This window comes from Myotis daubentonii, chromosome 5, assembly GCF_963259705.1.
Source record: "Myotis daubentonii chromosome 5, mMyoDau2.1, whole genome shotgun sequence".
Lineage (NCBI taxonomy): Eukaryota > Metazoa > Chordata > Mammalia > Chiroptera > Vespertilionidae > Myotis > Myotis daubentonii.
In genome coordinates this window covers 73,445,133-73,465,743 of record NC_081844.1, presented here as the reverse complement: position 1 = coordinate 73,465,743, position 20,611 = coordinate 73,445,133, and the positions used below count along the sequence as shown (strand labels likewise).

The 20,611-nt window shown below is 48.0% G+C and overlaps 3 protein-coding genes across 11 annotated transcripts in view; 2 read left to right on the top strand and 1 right to left on the bottom strand.

Annotated features, from left to right (window-relative positions):
* NSD1 (nuclear receptor binding SET domain protein 1) overlaps window positions 1-12,063 on the top strand; it is a 155,850-nt gene extending 143,787 nt beyond the window's left edge. For all 7 annotated transcript variants that reach the window (XM_059698196.1, XM_059698200.1, XM_059698197.1 and 4 more), the window contains 3 exons: window positions 2,023-2,129; window positions 3,763-3,967; window positions 7,482-12,063. In XM_059698196.1, the coding sequence (XP_059554179.1) occupies window positions 2,023-2,129; window positions 3,763-3,967; window positions 7,482-9,115 (1,946 nt within the window). In that variant the 3' untranslated portion in view covers window positions 9,116-12,063. The remainder of the gene's footprint in view (window positions 1-2,022; window positions 2,130-3,762; window positions 3,968-7,481) is intronic.
* A 73-nt stretch (window positions 12,064-12,136) lies between these two features.
* On the bottom strand, window positions 12,137-17,062 carry RAB24 (RAB24, member RAS oncogene family). Of its 2 annotated transcripts, none has more exons than XM_059698226.1 (8): window positions 16,625-17,062; window positions 16,480-16,548; window positions 16,198-16,276; window positions 16,034-16,101; window positions 15,849-15,948; window positions 15,595-15,645; window positions 15,397-15,459; window positions 12,137-12,449 (listed from the first exon to the last, which is right to left on the bottom strand). In XM_059698226.1, exons 1-8 carry the CDS (start codon window positions 16,739-16,741, stop codon window positions 12,382-12,384), a joined length of 615 nt encoding a protein of 204 aa, XP_059554209.1. In that variant the 5' UTR covers window positions 16,742-17,062; the 3' UTR covers window positions 12,137-12,381. The 2 variants fall into 2 exon arrangements, with proteins under 2 accessions (XP_059554209.1, XP_059554210.1); XM_059698227.1 differs by lacking the exon at window positions 12,137-12,449 and adding an exon at window positions 13,199-15,291 and having other exon boundaries at window positions 16,625-17,055.
* An 87-nt stretch (window positions 17,063-17,149) lies between these two features.
* Window positions 17,150-20,412, top strand: PRELID1 (PRELI domain containing 1). 2 transcript variants are annotated; one of them, XM_059698222.1, is made up of 5 exons: window positions 17,154-17,412; window positions 17,974-18,199; window positions 19,359-19,472; window positions 19,585-19,663; window positions 19,889-20,412. In XM_059698222.1, the coding sequence occupies exons 1-5, from the start codon at window positions 17,321-17,323 to the stop codon at window positions 20,035-20,037; spliced, it is 660 nt and encodes a 219-aa protein (XP_059554205.1). In that variant the 5' UTR covers window positions 17,154-17,320; the 3' UTR covers window positions 20,038-20,412. The 2 variants fall into 2 exon arrangements, with proteins under 2 accessions (XP_059554206.1, XP_059554205.1); XM_059698223.1 differs by lacking the exon at window positions 19,359-19,472 and having other exon boundaries at window positions 17,150-17,412.
* Window positions 20,413-20,611: the final 199 nt, after the last annotated feature.

Here is a 20,611-nt window from a genome sequence, read left to right as displayed (position 1 = left end):
TTCAGTCACCCACCAGCCTGAAAACAGCCCTCAGCCCCTCACTCAGACTAGCCAGGCACCCCGGTGGGGACCCCCACCCTGAAGGATGTGTGACCAGCTGCAAGCAGCCATCATCCCCTCATCCAGGCTGGCCAGGCACCACAGTGGGGACCCCCACCCTGATCCAGGACACCCTTCAGGGCAAACCAGCCGGCCCCCACCCGTGCACCAGGCCTCTATGCTATATAGTAAAAGGGTAATATGCCTCCCAGCACCGGGATCAGCAGAGCCGCGAGGCCTCCCGGCACTGGGATCAGCATGACAGGGGGCAGCGCCCAAACCCCCTGATCGCCCTGCGGCTCTGTGTGACGGGGTGGGGCCTCAACCTCCCTATCTGCCCTGCTCTGTTCGTGACAGGGGAAGGCGCCCCAACCCCCTGATCGGCCCTGCTCTGTGTGTGACAGGGCGCGGTGCCCCAACTCCCCTATCGGCCCTACTCTGTGAATGACGGGGGAGCTCCCCAACCCCCTGATCGGCCCTGCTCTGTGCATGACAGGGGGGAGCTCCCCAACCCCCTGATCGACCCTGCTCTGTGCGTGACAGGGTACGGAGCCCTAACCCCCCTGATGGGCCCTGCTCTGTGAGTGACGGGGCAGTGCCCCAACCCCCTGATTGGCCCTGCTCTGTGCATGACGGGGTGGCGCCACAACCTCCCCATCGACCCTGCCTTGAGTGTGACGGGGCGGTGCCCCAACCCCCCAATCTGCCCTACCCTGAGCATGACTGAGGGTGGCATTGCAACCTCCCGATCTGCCCTGCTCTGTGCATGACAGGGGGCGGCGCCCCAACTCCCCAATCGGCCCTGCTCTGAGCCCGACCAGGGGCTGCACCTAGGGATTGGGCCTGCCCTCTGCCACCCGGGAGCAGGCCTAAGCCAGCAGATCGTTATCTCCCGAGGGGTCCCAGACTGGGAGAGGGCACAGGCCGGGCTGAGGGTCCCCCTCCTCCCCCCCGAGTGCACAAATTTTTGTGCACCGGGCCTCTAGTACATATATAAAATTCTTGTATTTGTTAGGCCTTTGCTAATGTGTTTGGAGTTTGGGTGTGTTTTATTTGCTTTCTTGGTTTTGATGACATGCACAACAGTAAGGAGCCTTTTCCTACCTTAAAATCTATTTGTACATCTCTTTTTAAAGGTTTACAAATTATTGCTATGTGTATTATGTGATATTCTCTCAACAAGCCTGTGTGAGGTTGCTATTTCTCCATTTAATGGATATACTCAGGGCCCAAATCACTCAGATCATGGTGTAAGTGGGATGTAAAGCCAGGACTTTAGGTCTGTGGTCTAGAGTTCTCTCATATTGTTCTATACTGAGATGTCTTTCCCTTGAGTGCTGCCAGGTGTTTACCTTGGCACAAACAGGTTTTCTTCATACCTGATTTCTCAATGCCTGGCACATCAATGTAAGTTGTTGTCTGTTTGTTTTTGGTAATAAATTAATATACTAGTATTTTGGAACTGAATGGTTAGAAAACAAATTTAAAAAACCAACTTGGGATATTAACACTTCTATAGTATAAGTTAGTTTAAATATTACTTGTTAAGCCATTTAAGTTTTTCTCTTATTACGTTGTATTAGATGATTAATAATGTTACAGGATTAGAATTTATTAATATTTTATTAATATAGTGGGATTTGTAGTTAATTTTTAATGTATTTTTATTGATTTCAGAGAGGATAGGAGAGGGATAGAGAGATAGAAACATCAATGATGAGAGAGCATCATTGATCAGCTGCACACGCCCACCCCCACTGGGGATTGAGCCCACAACCCAGGCATGTGCCTGACTAGGAATCAAACCATGACGTCTTGGTTCATAAGTTGACACTCAACCACTGAGCCATGGCAGCTGGGCTAATTTTTTATTCTTTTAAAAATTAATAATTTCTCTTAGAAGTCAATATACTTTTTGTAATTAATACAGAAATAACATAATTCATACCATAGATATTAATCTTTTCATGGTCTCTTATGCAGGCACTGAACTTACCTTCAACTACAACCTAGAATGTCTTGGAAATGGAAAGACTGTTTGCAAATGTGGAGCCCCAAACTGCAGCGGCTTTTTGGGTGTAAGGCCAAAGGTACCTTCTAAACATTTGCATCGGGAATAGTGGTGTGGTCCTCCCGCCCTACCCAGGGCAGGGCTGAGTCTTTATTTTAAGATGTCTCTTTGAAATAATGACAGAGAATAGTTGTCATGGTCAATGGCAATTTGCTAAGTAAGCATTCTGATGATCAGTTTGGTGACACAGGAGAGCATCTTTGGGTACTGTTGGAGTGTTTTAAACACTCTGACTTATAACTAGGGATGCCTTTTTAACTAAGAAGCCTGTAAATGGGAATCTTAAAGTGGGTTATTTGCCACATTTTTATTGGTCTCAGCTGATCTTACTCATATTTCCTAATAAGCTACTTATATAATACTGTCAGTAAACATAGATCCTTAATCTTATCATTGTAACAAAGTATAAACATTGTTGTGCGTTCCTAGTATTTTATATGTGCTCTTTAACTGACTTATAATGCTATAACTGTTAAGAATTGTCTATAAGTCCGCAACCTACTTTTCTTAAATATTATTAAAAAACTCTCCTTGCTGTTACATAGTCTTTTCAATCATCATTTTTAGTGACTGTTAAATTTTTTATATAATGGGTGGACCATAATAGTTCAACATCTGGATACTTCTAGATATCTCTCTCATAAGTAACAGCACACTGAAAATTTATGTTTAATTTTGATACATAGTAGATTATACAGTGACTCTAGTTGGGTATTTCCATGATGGATTTTGGATTATGAAGTCAATATTAAGAACTAAAAAAATTCAAATTAGTATAGAAACCCATAACTAAAGAGAATAATCTGTTTGAGCAGTTACACATGAAGATAAAGAGTATCCAGTAATTATTTTATTAAGGAGAATTATGTTTATATTATGTTGGATTTTGTTTAGTTGGTTTGGTTAAATGGTCTTGTTCCTTCACAAGCCCAGTGAATTAAAATTAAAATATAACTGAATTAACCCAAATTTAATGATGTTACATGCACTGGGAATGATAGTTTCTGCATCCTTAAGGTCAAGGTAGCATTTCACACATGAATCAATAATAGAGAAATTCAAGAGCAGAAGCTTATGAAAACCACCAGGTGTGATGACCAAGAATGGGAGCACAGAGACCTGCTGTGCTAAGATCTGTCTTGAGTGGCGGACATAATTTGACTTAAATAAAAAATGCATAGCTTGTTGAGGCCAAAGACCATGAACTAGATTTTTTGTGTCTTCCAAGCACATGGCTCATACTAAGTACTCAGGGAAGGTTTGTTGCATAAACTAAGAAATGTGTATGCACACACAAACACACAAAGAAGTCTTCCTTAGTTATGAAATTAATCTAAAAATAAAACCTAGAGAAAGGTGACCTTTAACACCAGCCTGTGTGTCAACAAAAAGAACGTATCTCTTTAATTTCATCCAGATAGCAGGGGTAGTTGGTACAAAAGTTAATTAATGCAACCACTTACTAGGTACCTTATTATAACACTGTGATGTGTTAGGTGCCTTTTCTGCATTTTCTCTTACATATACAACAGTCTATAAGGACTGTCTCTTCCCAGAGTAGAGACTGAGGCTCAGAGAGAATAGTTAACCTGGTCAAGATCATACAACTAATGTGTCGACAGAATGCTGACTGCTCAATATCTGACTTCTAGAATCAACCCATTGCCACGGAAGAAAAGTCAAAGAAATTCAAGAAGAAGCAACAAGGGAAGCGAAGGAGCCAGGGTGAAATCACAAAGGAGCGAGAGGATGAGTGTTTCAGCTGTGGGGATGCTGGCCAGCTCGTCTCCTGTAAGAAGCCAGGCTGCCCAAAAGTTTACCATGCAGACTGTCTCAATCTAACCAAGCGACCAGCAGGTTGGTGCCAAAATCTGTTTAGAATGTTCCTTGTTCTCAGCCAGAATTCTCAAAGCCCTTCGGTCTTCCCATGCATCCCATGAATAGTATTGAGGGGATTTGGGTCCATGTTCTTACTCTTGGAGTAAATAACAAAGGCTTAGAACCCTATGTTGTAGAGAAGGGAACAGAAATTCACTTGCTATGTATCAAGTGTTTTATTTTATTCATATTTCTGTTATGTTATTTTATCCTAACAACCCATAAAGATGAGACCTTTTCACCTTCCCATGATATAGATAAGGAAACTCAGAATCAAGTTTGGTGAGATGATTTGTCTCATTAGAACATATAGATGTAGGAGCTGGATTGAAAGCCAGGTTTTCTGACTGAACCGCATCCAGCACAGCCAGTGGTGAACCTGAGGAGGGTGGTGAAGGATTAAAGAAAACAGACAAGAGAATATAGTTGGGGCCAGGTGGATCACTGCGCCTGGATGAGGACAGTGACACAACCTGTAAGCCAAATCTTTATTTTATAGTCAGATCACACAAAGCAAAACAAGGGAGTAGTCAAGATGTTTACAATGTTCTTGTGAGTTCCAAATCTACTTCTTTCCTGTTGTTGCAATTCTTTGAACTCTATCAAGCTTTGTTTTGGCAGCACTTGCTGCACCTCCCCCAGCCCACATCCCTCAGCTACGTAGGACTGCAGGTTTGGACTATAAGGTTAAGCTTATATACAACCATAGCCTTTGGCTATAATTGTGCTGGGAGGGCTTTGCCCTCCAAGCTGGGACTTATATGTGGCTTTGCCACAAGAGGACTGTGCCCTCTCGTCAGTCCGAGGCTTGAACCTATCCAAACGCTGCAGCCGCTCTCCACATCTGACCTCAAGTTTACTAAAACATATTCCGTCTAAAGAAAGAGCAGTTGAGACAGAGTGGAGCTTCAGATCATTCTAATCAGTGAGGTGTGGACTGACACCCTTTTAGACCTCATTACCACACTTCCCTCTGAAGGAGATGCAGATGTGTAAGTTAGATGAGAAAACTGCTTATGCAGATGTGGTACCCGGAAATTTGTGGTTGGAGAAGCCCACTAACCTTTGGGTGGTGATTTGGAATTAGCGGATTTTAGGGATTTGGACCTGCCATCTATTTTAAATTACAAAGATAAGAAACCAGTGGGAAGCCATTCTAGGTGAGAAGATTATACATCACTAGTGGCCTGTTCCTGGAATTGCAGAAAGAACAACTATGGGGTGGGAGTGAGAGGAGTTTGTCCTTCAATATGTGGTTGCTAGGATAATGAAATAATAGAAAATGAGATAGTCTGGGGGCAGGCCATAACATTGACCTAACACTTCCAGGAAGTGGAAATGGGAAATTGTTTCAGAATCAATTACTCATGGCCAGGGCTGGCACAGGCTGTGATAAAACTGATCTGGCCTATGAGCCAGGAGCAAAGGCTAGCCAGCATAGTTTATTGGGAAGGAGCTGGGGAAGAAACACTGTCCATGACAGAGACTCTTCAGCTATCATGAAGTGGAGACAAATACACCTGAGGTTAGCTTTGGGTCTTTACCATTGATTCTGTGTAGACAACACAGATAAAGTTTGTGCTACTTTTAAGACTTAAAATTGAGCAAAGGTAAGTCTGCCTTCTTTTTTTTCTTTTTCCCCCCACATTTGTATATCTGCTCCCACTTCCTACTAATAACCAAATAAGCAGGAGTTTAAATAGCTGAAATGTCCCCCTTAAAATTGAATATTTTTTATTTTAAAATACATTTTTATTGACTTCAGAGAGGAAGGGGGAGAGAGAGAGATAGAAACATCAATGATGAGAATCATTGATCTGCTGCCTCGTGCACGCCCCTCACTGGGGATTGAGCCAGAATGTACCCTGACTGGGAATCAAACCTTGACCTCCTAGTTCATAGGTCGACACTCAATCACTGAGCCAGGCCGGTTGTGCTAGAGTAGAATATTTAAAGGCTGTATAGGACAAAAGGAGTTTGCAAAATATGAAAGTAATATCCTCATATTTTATCCAAGATAAGTATGTCAAACTCAAAGGCTAACACAGACCAAATAAACAAGGTTTAAGTTTATGTGGGCCGCAAAAAACAAAAGCTTCAGTTTTCATAGAAACGTAGGTTTATTTCAATAGAAACATGCTGAATACAAAGGGCTGAAATAAATGAGTAATCATTAACATAAAATAATAGAACATTTTAATAAAAATTAATGGTTTTTTCCTGAACATTAACTTACCAGACACTGAATAACTGCACAAATTAATAAGTGTAACACAAATAAACCTATTTTTCTTGTTCTCCGAAAGCAAAATATTTCCCTGTTGTGCACACCCAACAAGTCAATACAAGACTAATGATGTGGCAATCAGCTACTAAAATATTCACTGCTAGTATTAGTGGAGTGAAATGTTGCGCCTAAGCATAAGGTGCGTAAGGGAACACAATTATAGTAATCAGTCGTTAACGAACGTTGTAGTTCGTTATTAATAATCCTATATAATAAAAGGCTAATATGCAAATCGACTGAACGACCAGTCGCTATGATGCACACTTACCACCAGGGGGCAGATGCTCAACGCAGCAGCTATCCCCGGTGATCAGTGCGCTCCCATAGGGAGAGCGCTGCTCAGCCGGAAGCTGGGCTCATGGCTGGTGAGTGCAGTGGCGGGTGGCGGGAACCTCTCCTGCTCTGTGGCAGCACTAAGGATGTTCAACTGCGGGCTTAGGCAGGGAGTGGGCCTAAGCTGTCAGTCGGACATCCCTCAAGGGCTCCCGGACTGTGAAAGGGCACAGGCCCCCCCCCCCCAAGTGCATAAATTTTGTGCACCGGGCCTCTAGTTATGTATAAAAGGATATTGTAAAAATTTAAGTTATGAAATTTTTATTAAAACATTTCTTAATATACTGTTACATTGGCTGGGCCGCAAAAATATTTGTTGTGGGCCGCATGTGACCCTTGGGTCACGAGTATGACATGCTTGATGTAAAGGGAGCTTTGGGTTCTTATTCCTTGCTAGAAATAGAAATAATAGAAATAAGGAATTACTCCTGCCTATATATTTAGTTGATGCTTAGTTGCTACTTGATACTGGCAGTTATTTTTTTTTTTAATATATTTTATTGATTTTTTACAGAGAGGAAGGGAGAGAGACAGAGAGTTAGAAACATCGATGAGAGAGAAACATCGATCAGCTGCCTCCTGCACATCTCCTACTGGGGATGTGCCCGCAACCCAGGTACATGCCCTTGACCAGAATCGAACCTGGGACCTTTCAGTCCGCAGGCCGACGCTCTATCCACTGAGCCAAACCAGTTTCGGCCTGGCAGTTATTTTTATATGCGGTTGTGCAGAAGAGGAAGCTGAGATCCTGGCGCTGGAGAAGCATGAGCTATCTGTAGAACAGGGCGGTTTGAAATCACTCCTTTGACCTGGTTCCAGAGCCATCGCCCCTCTCTTGTTTTCCTAAGCTCTTGTTTCACATCTATGTTTCAGGGAAATGGGAGTGTCCTTGGCATCAGTGTGACATCTGTGGGAAGGAAGCAGCCTCCTTTTGCGAGATGTGTCCTAGCTCCTTTTGCAAGCAGCATCGGGAAGGGATGCTCTTCATCTCCAAACTGGATGGACGTCTGTCTTGTACTGAGCACGACCCCTGTGGGCCCAACCCTTTGGAACCTGGGGAGATCCGTGAGTATGTGCCTCCCCCGGTACCACTGACTCCAGGCCCAAGCACGCACCTGGCAGAGCAACAATCATCAGGAGTAGCTGCTCAGGGGCCCAAGATGTTGGACAAGCCAGCTGCTGAAGCCAACCAGACGTTGTCACTGTCCAAAAAAACTCTGGCAGGGACTTGTCAGAGGCCACCGCCGCCTGAAAGACCTCCTGACAGAACTGACTCCAGGCCCCAACCTGTAGAAAGGGTCAGGACCCTTGCTGGGGCAGGGGCCAAACCCCAGTCCTTGGTATCCAGCCAGAAGTCATTGGACAGGCCATCTACAGTGGGAGGACCAAGAACCCAACTGTCAGACAAACCCTCTCCAGTGACCGGCCCAAGCTCTTCACCCTCAGTCAGGTCCCAACCACTGGAAAGACCTCTAGGGGCAGCTGACCCAAGGCTGGATAAATCCATAGGTGCTGCCAGCCCAAGGCCCCAGTCACTGGAGAAAAACCCAGTCCCTACTGTCCTGAGACTTCCACCATCAGACAGACTGCTCGTCACCAGCAGCCCCAAACCCCAGACTTCAGACAGGTCTCCAGACAAATCCCATGCTTCTTTGACCCAGAGATTCCCACCTCCTGACAAAGTACTATCAGCTGTGGTCCAGACACTGGTAGCTAAAGAAAAAGCACTGAGGCCCGTGGACCAGAATACTCAGTCAAAAAACAGAGCTGCTTTGGTGATGGATCTTATAGACCTAACTTCTCGCCAGAAAGAACGGGCAGCTTCTCCTCATGAGGCCATACCACAAGCTGATGAGAAGATGCCAGTGTTGGAGTCCAGCTCATGGCTTGCCAGCAAAGGTCTGGGGCAGATGTCTCGAGCTGTGGAGAGAGGCAGTGTGTCAGAGCCTGTCCTTCAGCCTCCTGGAAAAGCCGTGGCCCCCTTGGAGCACCCCTGGCAAGCTGTTAAATCACTCACCCAAGCCAGACTTCTTTCTCCATCCCCTGCCAAGGCTTTTTTATATGAGTCAGCAACTCAGGCTGCAGGAAGAGCACCTGCAGGAGCTGAGCAGATCCCAGGGCCTCCCAGCCAAGCACTGGGCCTGGTGAAGCAGGTGAAACAGATGGCTGGAGGCCATCAAGTACCTGGACTTGGTGCCAAGAGTGGGCAGTCCTTCAGGCCTCTTGGGAAGGCCCCATCCTCCCTCTCCACTGAAGAGAAGAAGTTGGCAACCACAGAGCAGAGTTCCTGGGCCTTAGGAAAGACCTCACCAGGGCCAGGGCTCTGGCCCATGTTGGCTGGACACACACTGGCATCGTCTTGCTGGTCGTCTGGGAGCACACAGACATTGGCACAGACTTGCTGGTCTCTTGGAAGAGGGCAAGACCCTAAACCAGAGCAAAACACATTTCCAACTCTTAACCAGGCGCCTTCCAGTCACAAGTATGCAGAGTCAGAACAGAAATAATACCAGTAAATGTCAGATGACCAGACCAGCTACCCCCAGGGTTCTTGGAGGAGGGAAATATTATTCTCCTCCCTTATAAAACAGACCCCACTACCTTTTCACTGTTATTCTTTCTTTATATCCCAACACTCAGAACTCTTGTGACATTAGCCAGTGGGGTCTTGTGGTTATGTGAAACATGTATGGAAATCCAAGTGGGTCTCAGCCAAGGAGACAGACAGACTTGGGTCTCTTTCCCTCAACCCTTAAATGGTCACCTTGAAATAAAAAGTCCACTTGGAGTCAAACATGGGATTCAATTCCGCTGGTCAGGTTGGAAGGTAGAGGGGCTTTTGATGCTATTTCTCCATGCCTACAGAGCCCCACTGAAGGCACCTGATGAACCCTTGGGAGGAACTGATACCCATTCAAACCAGTGGCAATTTCTTGAGCATTCATGTGTGCTAGGCCAGGTGCTGGTCACTGATAGGAGATACAGAGATAAATAAGACCTGATTCTTATGAGCCTAACATGCCTGCCTGGGTTTCTAAGCTGTTTTTAAGAACCTTTGACCAGGAAATAACATGAAGTTCTGAGGGGCCCTGGGGCATGGTCCCAGAAATGATTGTATTGAGTAAGTTTCCTCGGGCTCGGTGTGCATGTGTGCATGTGCATGCATGTGTGCTCATGCAGCTGTCTACAGACAGGGTGAGCTGCAGAGGCCAAGTGAGATTGTTGGCTGGGCAGCCACCACCACTGCTTCTGTCTGAAGATCTATACTTGGTGGAATAGCTGATTGTGGGGAGGCTGGGCTCTACAATGATGTAGCTTTCCCATAGTGTAAGAAGGCAATTGGCAAGCTTATCTTTCTTTTTTACCCATTTTCCTCCTTTTACATCAATCCACCCTATGCCCGTCCCACACACACTCAGGTGCTTTCAGATTTCAGAGTCTTGGGCAGTGGACCTAGGCATCTCTAGCAAGCTCTGAGCTAGATCCACCACCAGCTCAGGGAGGGTGCCAGATCCTGACAGAAAATGACTTCTCTTCTGATCCTTTGCTCTCCTGCCTGAATGGAGGGAGTCCTCTTCTTCACTAGTGGATTTCACCACCCTCCCCCGAGAATTGTGCTCTGTGTTGAGAGGACTTGCCTGCTGACTCAAGTTTAAAGGCAACCATAACCCTTCCTTTATGACTGGCAAGATGTGGCATTTAGAGAAAGGTCCAGTCTAAGAGTTGACTCCTCATAACTGCTGATTATCTGTTACTGCTGCCCTGAGCTGGGGCTCAAGGGCTGGGAAATCTGTTGGTGCTACCCTGCCCTATCATTCACCCAGCTCACTGACTGCCAACAGGAAGTGCTGTTTGGCCAGTTTCTTCCCATTCATCCATGTCTCTTTTGTCCCTAGACCAAATGTGTTTACCTATCTGCTTTGCCAACTTAGCCAGCAGCTTTAGCCAACCAGGCCATCTGGCCCAAATGTCTCCTAACCATTCTGTCTCAGTTATGGCTTTTATATCAACAGGAGTCTATATTTTGTCCCAGTTTCCTCCTGAGTTCCTAGTGAGGCTATTCTAATCACTCTAAAGGAGGGAATAATAGTTACAGAAGCATTTGCGCTTTATATAAAAATTAAAAAGAATTTGCTTTTATTTCCCAAAGTGGGTCTCTGGGATTGAGACACTTGAACTCAGGCAGAGGCACAAGGCTGGGCAGGGCTGCCCCGAGTTTAGGGGCCTATCCTTGCATCTCACTTAGACCTCGGGATCTCCTCTGTAAATTCCATCTGCCTAGTTCTCCATTTTCATCCTAACTCTCTTCCCACATCATCAGAGAAGAAAAGCTCTTGGTTGAAAAGGAAGAGAAAACAAAGTATCTTATTTTCTTTTTAAAAAATTTTAAACCATGGAAAAGATATTTTTAAAGAAATCCACCCAGAACGTTAAAGTTCATTATATTAAGTATTTATCATGTGTGAGAATAATAAGTATATAACTGCAGCTAGTAGGTCTTTTCCCCTAATCTCTTAGGTTGTACGAGTAGGGTTTGCTTGGTGCCAGTACTGTGCCCTTTTCTCTCCTGTCATCTGTAGTTGCGATCAGAAAAAGTATCCACACTGCACTGTCAGAATCTCCTTTCACTATGTTGTGTGTTAAATTACCGTAGTTCTTTGTTTAATGGAATAAACTGTGAATTTTTTTTGTGGTGGGGGGTTGTGCAGGCTTTGTAAAAATTTGTAAATGGAGAAGTTCGATCCTAAAATAGCTTTTCTGAAGTAGGCTTTGGTAGGTAATTTTCTTGACAGCCACTCATGTCTCATGGGACAGGAAGGAGTGAGGGAAAGGTGGGCCATGGTTGACCACTTTATAAAGGGTTTGTTTTGGTCCTTTCCGTTTTCCACCACTCACTGAATACTTCCTTCCAGACCTGCCTGGGAAAACAATTGAGTTATGCTTGGTTTACGGGGTAGGAGGCAGTTCTTTATCTAAATGGATGGAGTGCCAGGCTTTCCTGGGTGCCATTTGGAAAGACTCCCAGCTTGAATGGAACCTAGAAATTCAACTGTGAGGCCCCCTGATCTCAACATCTCATTCTAGATTATTATCATCTAATCATGAAAGCAGTCACTGTACAATTAGAAGCACAATCAGGACTGTTGGGAACTGATATTGCATGATGCTGGGAGGGAGTGACTACCCTTGAGGACGCTCCTGGAGCCTGTGCTAGGACCTTTTCTCCAAGGATTGCGAGTTGGAAATTAAAAGGTAATCTTTTCTCTTAGACATTCCTGATCTTTATGCAGGATGGTATTTTTGGTATTTGGCTAAGTGCTTGGAAACCGGGATCTCGAGAATATGCCTCTAAGCCACTTTCCCAGGAAGCCTTTTCCAGGGGGAAGCCATAGCTTCCATAGGTAGCTAGAGAACAAATACCTCTCCTAGCCCTGTTAAGTCAGGAAGAAAACAATATATATATATATATATATATATATATATATATATACTGTTTAAATTCAAAGCCTCTGCTTCTCCTACTGAAGCCAACCCATTGTGATAGCAAATAGCTCTCATTGCTACAAAAGCATCCAAGTTTTTAAATGTCTGTGTCTCCCTAAAGTTACTGAGTTTGAGGTGATTTAAATCACTATGTTGACCCTCTTCTGAACAACTACCAAACCTACATCTTTGGCATTGAAGAAAATAATTGTATTCATATCCTCTACCCCACACCACAATCAGGGCATGGAGTGCATCAGTGATTCTTCACAGGTTTGGCAGCATCTACTCACTGGAGCTGGACTCCCCGGTCGCCTGTGAGAACACTGGCAGGAAGTCTGGTCCAGGCAGCTTCCCCTGTGGAGGAATTAGGAGAGCACTAAACATGGACAGATGTTGGCCTCAGCTCCTACAAAACGGTTTTTCTCCTAAGGCTTTTATGGGGGATATTGTCATCTTGGGGTTTGTCAGAGTGGCCCAATGTTGTAACCTCTCTGAGATCGCGGCAGGAAGGGAGCTGCCACAAGTCCCTTTCCTACTAAATAATGTTTAGGCTGTTCCATGTTTTGGACATTCCACATCATTTACAACTAGGTAGCCGCATGAGACTTTCCTTGGCTGTGGCCAGTTAGCTCTCAGCTGAACTTCCTAGGGCCAGATTGCTGTAGTATAAATTGAAATAAGAATAGATAATTGCTTTGTACACACACACAAATGTAATGATGGTGCTAATTTCCTGGTATAAATAAGCACTGCCAAGGGTTGAGGAACTGGTGACTTGAGAAACCCAAGTTCCTGTTTGGGAGGAAAAGATTTTTATGTAGTACAGTTCTTTGAAGCTCTGTTAAGAGGAGGGCAGAGTCTCGGTGAAGCCTGTACCCAATCCTGGAGTGGTCCAGTGCAATCCAGAGATGGAAGAGATGCCATGTCCAGGTGAGGGTGGCCATTGAGTTTTTCAGGGCTGGTGTCACCTTGTCCATAGCCTCTGGTTGGTAGAGAGCTCCAGGGATGGGGTCTCCCTCAGTTACCTGCTGCCCCTCTCTACCTCTTTCACTCTCGAGGGAACCTCCATTGCTTATGAAGATTAAAGGTATTCTTTCTTAAGGAAGTGGAAAGTTTAATTAGAAATCTACAGCCTGGAAAGAAATGTTTCCTATCAACATAAGCAAAACGCAGCACACGTTAAATTCTGAAGCGGTTCCTTCTCTAGAGCCGCTTTCCCATGACTTTCCAGACATCAGGCTGTTGAGGGGCTTCAGGTGGAACACTCTGGAAGCTGAGCAAAGCTTGGTGGACAGGAGAGCCCAGGGAGTAGGAGCAGAAATGAATGGTTGTGGTGCTTTGGACTCCCAAAGGAGGGGCACAGAATAGGTGGTCACCAGGTCTGAGGTGGGTGCTGCCTGTGTGTGCATGTAGGTGAGAGTGTGTAGAAGATGGGTGAGTGCAGCACACAGCAGCTCATGGAAGAGCAGATTTCAAAGTCTTGGCTAAGAAACAAGCTGACACTAGAGATCTATCTTTATATTTTTAAGAAAAGGGGTGTGGGGGGAACAGCTGAGGTCCATCACCTTTTTTTTTTGCTCCTCACCCCCATAGGTTGTCAGCTGTAAGTGAAACTTTTAGTGGAAAAGGGGAGCCCTGTGCTAGGAGTCCCCATAAACATGTACTGTAATTCTTTGTATATAGAAAAAAATTACTGTAAAGTAAAGTTTAACTTTACTCTTATGGCCCTTGCCCTGTGTTGTGTTTTGTTGTCGATGGGAAGATGTAGCTCAACAGGAGGGAGGGTGGGTTTGGGTGAGAGCAGAAGCCAGCCCCCTGCACTAACGCCCAGGTGGGACACAGTGGAGCTGAGCACTTTTCCAAGCACCTCATGGGAGTGGTATGGGTTTCCTCAGTAGTCATTAGGTGCCAGAATGTCTTTCTTTTGGGAGTGGCTGGTGTTTTCATCTCTATAAAGGAAGTCATCACCCATGAAGTAAGGGTATTTTGAGGAATTGGTTTTTAAAAAGGAAGTAGAACCAAATGACTTCCTGAGTGTGAGTCTGACCATCTTGGCCAAGTTTTTAGTTCAGAGGCAGGTGCTGGGTACTACAGAGGACCCAGTCTAAGGCAGGAAAGCAGAAACAAAGGGGCCAAGCCTCCATACAGGAAAGGGCTGTCATATACTTCCTTTTAGTTGAATAGGAAGTGTCAGCCCTGTTTACAGTTAACACCTGGTCCTCCAAGGTCCAAAAATAAAATTTGAGGCAACCTTGGAGTCTGCCTCCCCTTTCGACCTAGTCTTGAACTTCCTGCCCCTTCAGCAGAAAGCCCTTCAGGGAAGATAAGCATTTAGTCAAAGTTACGTTTCCTTCATGATCTTCACAGTCCTCAACTGGGCAGTGGTTACCTCATTTTACAGATAAATTCAGGCTGAGTTTAAGTCCCTTTTCTAAGTATCTGAATTAGATCCCAATTTGGACCCAAAAGAATTTTGTGTATTGTAACTATGATATTTCTACCATTAAACCACATTGTAGGGTGCTGATGGGAAGCTGAGGATATGAGCCAGAGGTATGATGTGACATGTGCGGTAGAACCAGTCTGAGGAAGAAGTGCTTGGTCCTTTGATCTCTGGACAGCACTTAAGTGCTTGCTTTGCTCTTCCTAGCACCAAGAAGGAATTGTGAGTTCTGCTCTGTCCCAATCCTAGCCTCTCACCATCCTAAAGCACAGAATAGGCTCCTTTGTTTCTCCATTATCTCAGCTGCAACCCTCAGCTTTAGTTAACTTGGTTTCCAAAGGAAAATTAGGGCTGGGAGGAGACATCATATTAGAAGTGAGGCCTAAGAAAGGGGCTGAGTGTGATTCACAGTGCATTGATTTTATTTACAAATCAGAAGCCACTTAAGTAATCTGCAGACACAGTGCTGTCCAGGGAAGAAGCCTGGAGTCCAAATCAGCCTTCACCCTCCTGATGACCATCAGTCAGCCCAATGCTGCACGTTCCATGGGCCAGCACAGACAGGTGCCACCTCTGCTGCCATGGGGACTGGGGTAGCTTACATGTTTGACCACCCAAGCCCAGACAAGAACTAGGTCCAGCCCCTTGGGGGGTTCCTTTAATTCCCCCAGGCCAAGTAAGTGGTGGTTCAGTGATGACAACAACTGTAGAAGTAGGGGTTTGCCTTCTGGCCCAGGTCCACGCCTTTGTCCTCTGTCAGAGAGAGAGGTAGCAGCTCAGCACCATTCTGTTGGGGGATCAGGTAACAAACGTGAAGGGCCGAGAGGAAGTCTCCAGAGAAGGTAGGGAAGTACACACCTGTCATCACCTGGAAGGCGGCCACACTGACGTAATCCTCTGCCACTTTCTGGAAGAGCTCGTCTGGCAGGAAAAAAGGCGATCAGTGAAGGCCCAATGCCAGGAGCCCTGGGATCACCCAGTGACACAGCCCTCTAGGCTCTTTGCTTCCACTGGTGCCCCTGCCTGTTCTGCTGTGAGGCCCAGGACAGCACTCACCCACACTCTGGCCTGTCTTGCTGGATGTTTCAAAGAGCTGAGCTTTGATATCTGTAAAGAAAAGCGACTAAATCCTCGTATCTGAGAATCGGGTAGACACACAAAGGGGAAGTCTTCTGGACCCCACAGGTTCAGGTTAAGCCTGAAAGCTTTCCCAGGCGATCTGGCCATGGTAGCCAAACAGTCCCTATTTTCTGTGACCCACCCAAACAGCCACTTCCCTCCCCCACCCCCAGCAACTGAGAAGCAACTACTGTCTGCATAATCCTGGACATCATGGAAGTCCACACGTCTACGCCGCCTGTCCTCCTCCAGCAGGTCACTCTTGGTGCCACACAGGTAGATCTGACAGCCCTGAAGCAGAAGACGAGGTCAGGGTAACCCACACAGACCACCAGAGCCCCAGCCCCTGGTTCTCTGGTAAGGTCTGGCCACCTACCTCCTCTAGGTTTCGCAGTTCCTTGACCCAGAACTTTGCCCGCTCAAAGCTGCTGCTGTCTGTGAGGTCTTGGTATAGAGCAGACAGGAAACAACCAAAGGTCGGGGGCTAGTCGCTAAGGCCAGCCTGGCACCCACCCCTTGTCTGAGGAGAACCTCCCTTACCATAGCAGACGATGGCAGCCTTGGCACCTCGATAGTAGATTCGACTCATAGCCTCGTAGCGCTCAGAGCCTGCTGTGTCCTGAAGGACAGGGGGAAGCTCAGCCTTGGCCTGAGTTACTGAGCTTCCCCAAGACTGCAAACTAATACGTCCAACAGACCCCCATTTTTAAACGGGGGTCTAGAGAAGAGAAATTGCCTCTATAAGGCCACAAATCAGACACGAATAGACAGGACTAAGCCTAGGTATGGATATTCCCAGGACTACCTGCCCAGGGGACTTACCCAAATACCCAAAGTCACTGTCCGGTCTCCGACAGACATCACCTTGGCCACGAAGGCGGCTCCGATGGTCTGCAACCAGGGGAAGCGATCAGGATCGCGGGGTCGGGCTACCTCCCACCCGCGCCGGCCCGCGAGGCGCACTCACGTTCTGATAGGGCCCCACCAGGAAGCGGTCGTGCACGTATCGCTCCACCAGACTCGTCTTGCCCACGTACTCCTTGCCCAGCATAACCACCTTGACGTCCACGCGCTGCCCGCTCATGCTCTCGGGGCCGCCTCACCCGCGTCAGGGCCCTGAGCCCCGCGCTAGGTAAACCCGGATCTCCGCCCGGGCAGGCGGCGCCCAAGCCCCAGTCACTACCGCTCCAGACACGACGTCGGGCTCGCGCTACGGCAGCGCCCGCCTGTCCCCGCTGTTCGGCCCCGGGCGCTGATCCTTCCAAGAGCCCAGGGCCCGGGCGGCCTGGGAGCGTGCTGGGCAGCGCCCTCAACGGCGCCGCACTCCGCCGCCCGGCTCGGACGGACTCCCCACCGAGTTGGAGTGCCGCTCCAGCCCAGGTCTGCTCGCAGCGACGCGGCTCCCGCAAGGGGAGTGGGCGGAGAGGGGAGGGACGAGGGTCACGTGCTCAGGCGCCGGAAGTGGTGGGTACAGCGAGTCTGCGCCGGAAGTGGCGGGCGGCCCGACAACTCCTCATGGCGGCGGCTGCTGTTGGGCTGCAGTGGGGCGGTGACTGAACTGGTGCCTGGCGGGCGTGCGCCGAGCCCCGGCCTGGCCTCCGCGTGCCCCCCAGGCTCTGCACCCCTGATGCTGCTCGGGTGCTGACCCCGCCCGGCCCGGACAATGGTGAAGTATTTCCTGGGCCACAGCGTGCTCCGGAGTTCCTGGGACCAAGTGTTCGCTGCCTTCTGGCAGCGGTACCCGAATCCCTACAGGTACGTAGCCGAGGAAGGAGCAACCCCGCCCCCTCGCCGTTTGGAGATCGGAATGTGGGACCGGGAAGGACTCCACATCGAGTCCGAGGTAGGGGATGGCCGGAACCGTGGCCGCCTTGGGGGCCAGAGGACCCTCTGGAGGAAGTGGCCAGGCCTGCAAGGTGCTGGAAGGAGGGCCTGGGCGGTGGTTTCCTTGAGGCCCTAGTCCAAGGTTCTCTGGGTGGCGAGACAGGAAGAGGCGGCCGCACAGGAATTGGGAGGGGTCCTGGGGTTGCAATTCCAGACGCGCTCCTCCTCTGCCTGTGGCTCGCTTCGGCGGTGCAGGTGCAATAAATCATGAAGGCCGGCCACGCCGGAAAGCCCAGGAATCCAGGTCAAGGAGAGGGTGGGAGTCGGAATTTGCCCTGGGATAGGTTCGAGGGAATGCGCCACAACACACATCGCTGCAAGTCTGAGGGAAGGCCTGGCTGGCCATTCTGGGCCGGGAGGCTGGAGATGGGAACCGCAGCAGGCAGGCTCAGGGCAGGCTCCTGAGGGTCACCTTCCTCCTGACACCTGCAGCAAACATGTCTTGACGGAAGACATAGTGCACCGGGAGGTGACCCCTGACCAGAAGCTCCTGTCCCGGAGACTCCTGACCAAGACCAACAGGATGCCCCGCTGGGCCGAGCGACTGTTTCCTGCCAATGTCGCTCACTCAGTGTACATCCTGGAGGATTCCATTGTGGACCCACAGAACCAGACCATGACCACCTTCACCTGGAACATCAACCACGCCCGGCTGATGGTGAGACTCCCTTGGTCCCTCGGAGCTCCAGATGGGTATGGCTAGGGAGCCAGTGATGCGGAGGGAGGGAGGCAGTGGCTTTCAAACAGGAACCCATCAAGCCATGAGGGTGCCTTGGGTGTGCCTCAGAAGGGAGCGGATTTGGGCCTGTACCCCATGTGACTAAAGGAGTAACACTCTTATGTGTCTTACATCATGGATTTCTGTCTAAGAGTCTAGGGGAAAGAGGTTCTATATACCTTGATGGGTGATGGGCACAAGGTGCAATATACAGATCTTATAACCTAGAAACCCACACCTGAAACCTGTATGTTCATGTTAACCAATGTCACCCCAATAAAATTAATTTAAGAAAACAAAAACACTTGAAAATATATGTTTTAAATTAGGCAGCAGTTGCCAACCTTTCGGACCTCACGGACCACCGGTTGGCAACCGCTGGTTTAAGGAACACTCTACAATATCTTCTCACATATGAATATCCTGAAGCTTTCAGAAAACTTACATTCTCTTTCTCACTTAATCTTCACAATAACGGGGGGGGGGGAGGGGGCATAACTCTTGTGCAAAGAGAAAAGTTAGGTTCAAAGAGGGCAAGTGTCCACAGAATGAGCTGGCAACTTAATACACTGCCCCCCAGCATACTTCCCTGAGGGCACTACCTCTGTTTTCTGTTACCCAGAGAGTGGTCCTGCTGTGAGAAATGTCTTTCAGTCCAGCTGTGAGACAGGTCTTTGAAGGTTTCTATTGGAAGTACCGATCTACTTTTTCCTCTCTCATGAGAGCTTGACAATTGCCAGATTTCCATTTTTATTTGGACTTCCAATGAGCTCAAGAGCTGCAACAGGTGGAAGACAGGCTGAAAACTCTACTCATGACCAGGCAAAGCTACAAAACCAAATCCAGGGGCAGGATGAGCTGGAAGACCCTCTGCTATTCCATGTGCCTTCTAGTTTAAGGGGTCAGAGGAAGATTGGAGAGAGCACGATGACCTTAATGTTCTTGTTCTTCTGTAAATGCAGCTTGGGGTGCATTCAGGGAAATGAATGGATTTTCATTTTATTCTACCTCGTGAAAAGAGGCAGGAGATCAAATTTATGTGAAGTTGGCAAATTGAAAGACTCCCACACAATTGTGGTTGGCCTGACTCCCTGCACAGGTGGTGGAGGAACGATGTGTTTACTGTGTGAACTCTGATAACAGCGGCTGGACCGAAATCCACCGGGAAGCTTGGGTCTCCTCTAGCTTATTTGGCGTCTCCAGAGCTGTCCAGGTGAGCAGCACTGTGAGAGTGCTAGGGCTCTGAGGCCAGAGCATTTGACATAGAGACCGGGCTGGGGGTCAGTGGGCAGCTCAGAATCCTTCCCCTTCTCATCTTTTGCCAGGAATTTGGTCTCGCCCGGTTCAAAAGCAATGTGACCAAGTCAATGAAGGGTTTTGAGTACATCTTGGCCAAGCTGCAAGGTGAGAACCTCCCAGGCACAGGTCGGGGTCAAGTCCTAGGTGCCCTGACTGGTGTGGAACCTGGGGCTGTCACTGCTCCTCTCTAAGCCTGGGACTCCTCATCTGCTCCTGGGCAAATACCGCCTTCCCGATGGGGCCTGGCTTGCAGGAAGTGAATGCTGTAGGCAGCGATTAGGTGGGTCTTCTTGGCATCCTCTCAAGCCAGCCTCCTGCCCTTTGCTGCAGGTGAGGCCCCTTCCAAAACCCTTGCTGAGACAGCCAAGGAAGCCAAGGAGAAGGCAAAGGAGACGGCACTGGCAGCTACAGAGAAAGCCAAGGACCTAGCCAGCAAGGCAGCCACCAAGAAGCAGCAGCAGCGGCAGCAGTTCGTGTAGCCAGCGCAGACCCTGGGTGGCAGCACATACACCACCTGCTGCGCTCCCTCTGCCCTCCCCCGTATTTTATTATTAAAAGTCAACTTCCAGCCTGATCTCCTCTCTGGGTAGTGGGTTGGAGGTGGTATCTGTTTGGCATCTACAGTGCATCAGACCTGTTACCTGTATCTGAACCAGGCCTGCTTCTTCCTGCATTGCATAGCTGAGGAGAGACTTGCCCAGGGTCACGGACAGCATTCAGGCAAAGTGGTCATAAACACTAGACTGTAAGCTCCATGAGGGCAGGGACCTTCGTTTTGTTCTCTGCTGCATCCCAAGTATCTGGAACAATATCTAGCTCATAATAGACACTCAATAAATATTTGTTGAATTCAATCAGCCCCAGCTGTGGAGTCGGAAAGCTTTGGTTCGAATCTTGACTCCACTATATCTTGGCTTTGGGCCTCAGGCAAGTCCTATCACTTGGCCTCAGTCCCACCTGCAAAGTGGGGAAAGACGGCTTAGCTGTGAGGATTAAAGGGGCACTGCGGCAGTCAACAGTGTTAGTTGTAGTGACTGATCTCATTTCCTCTTT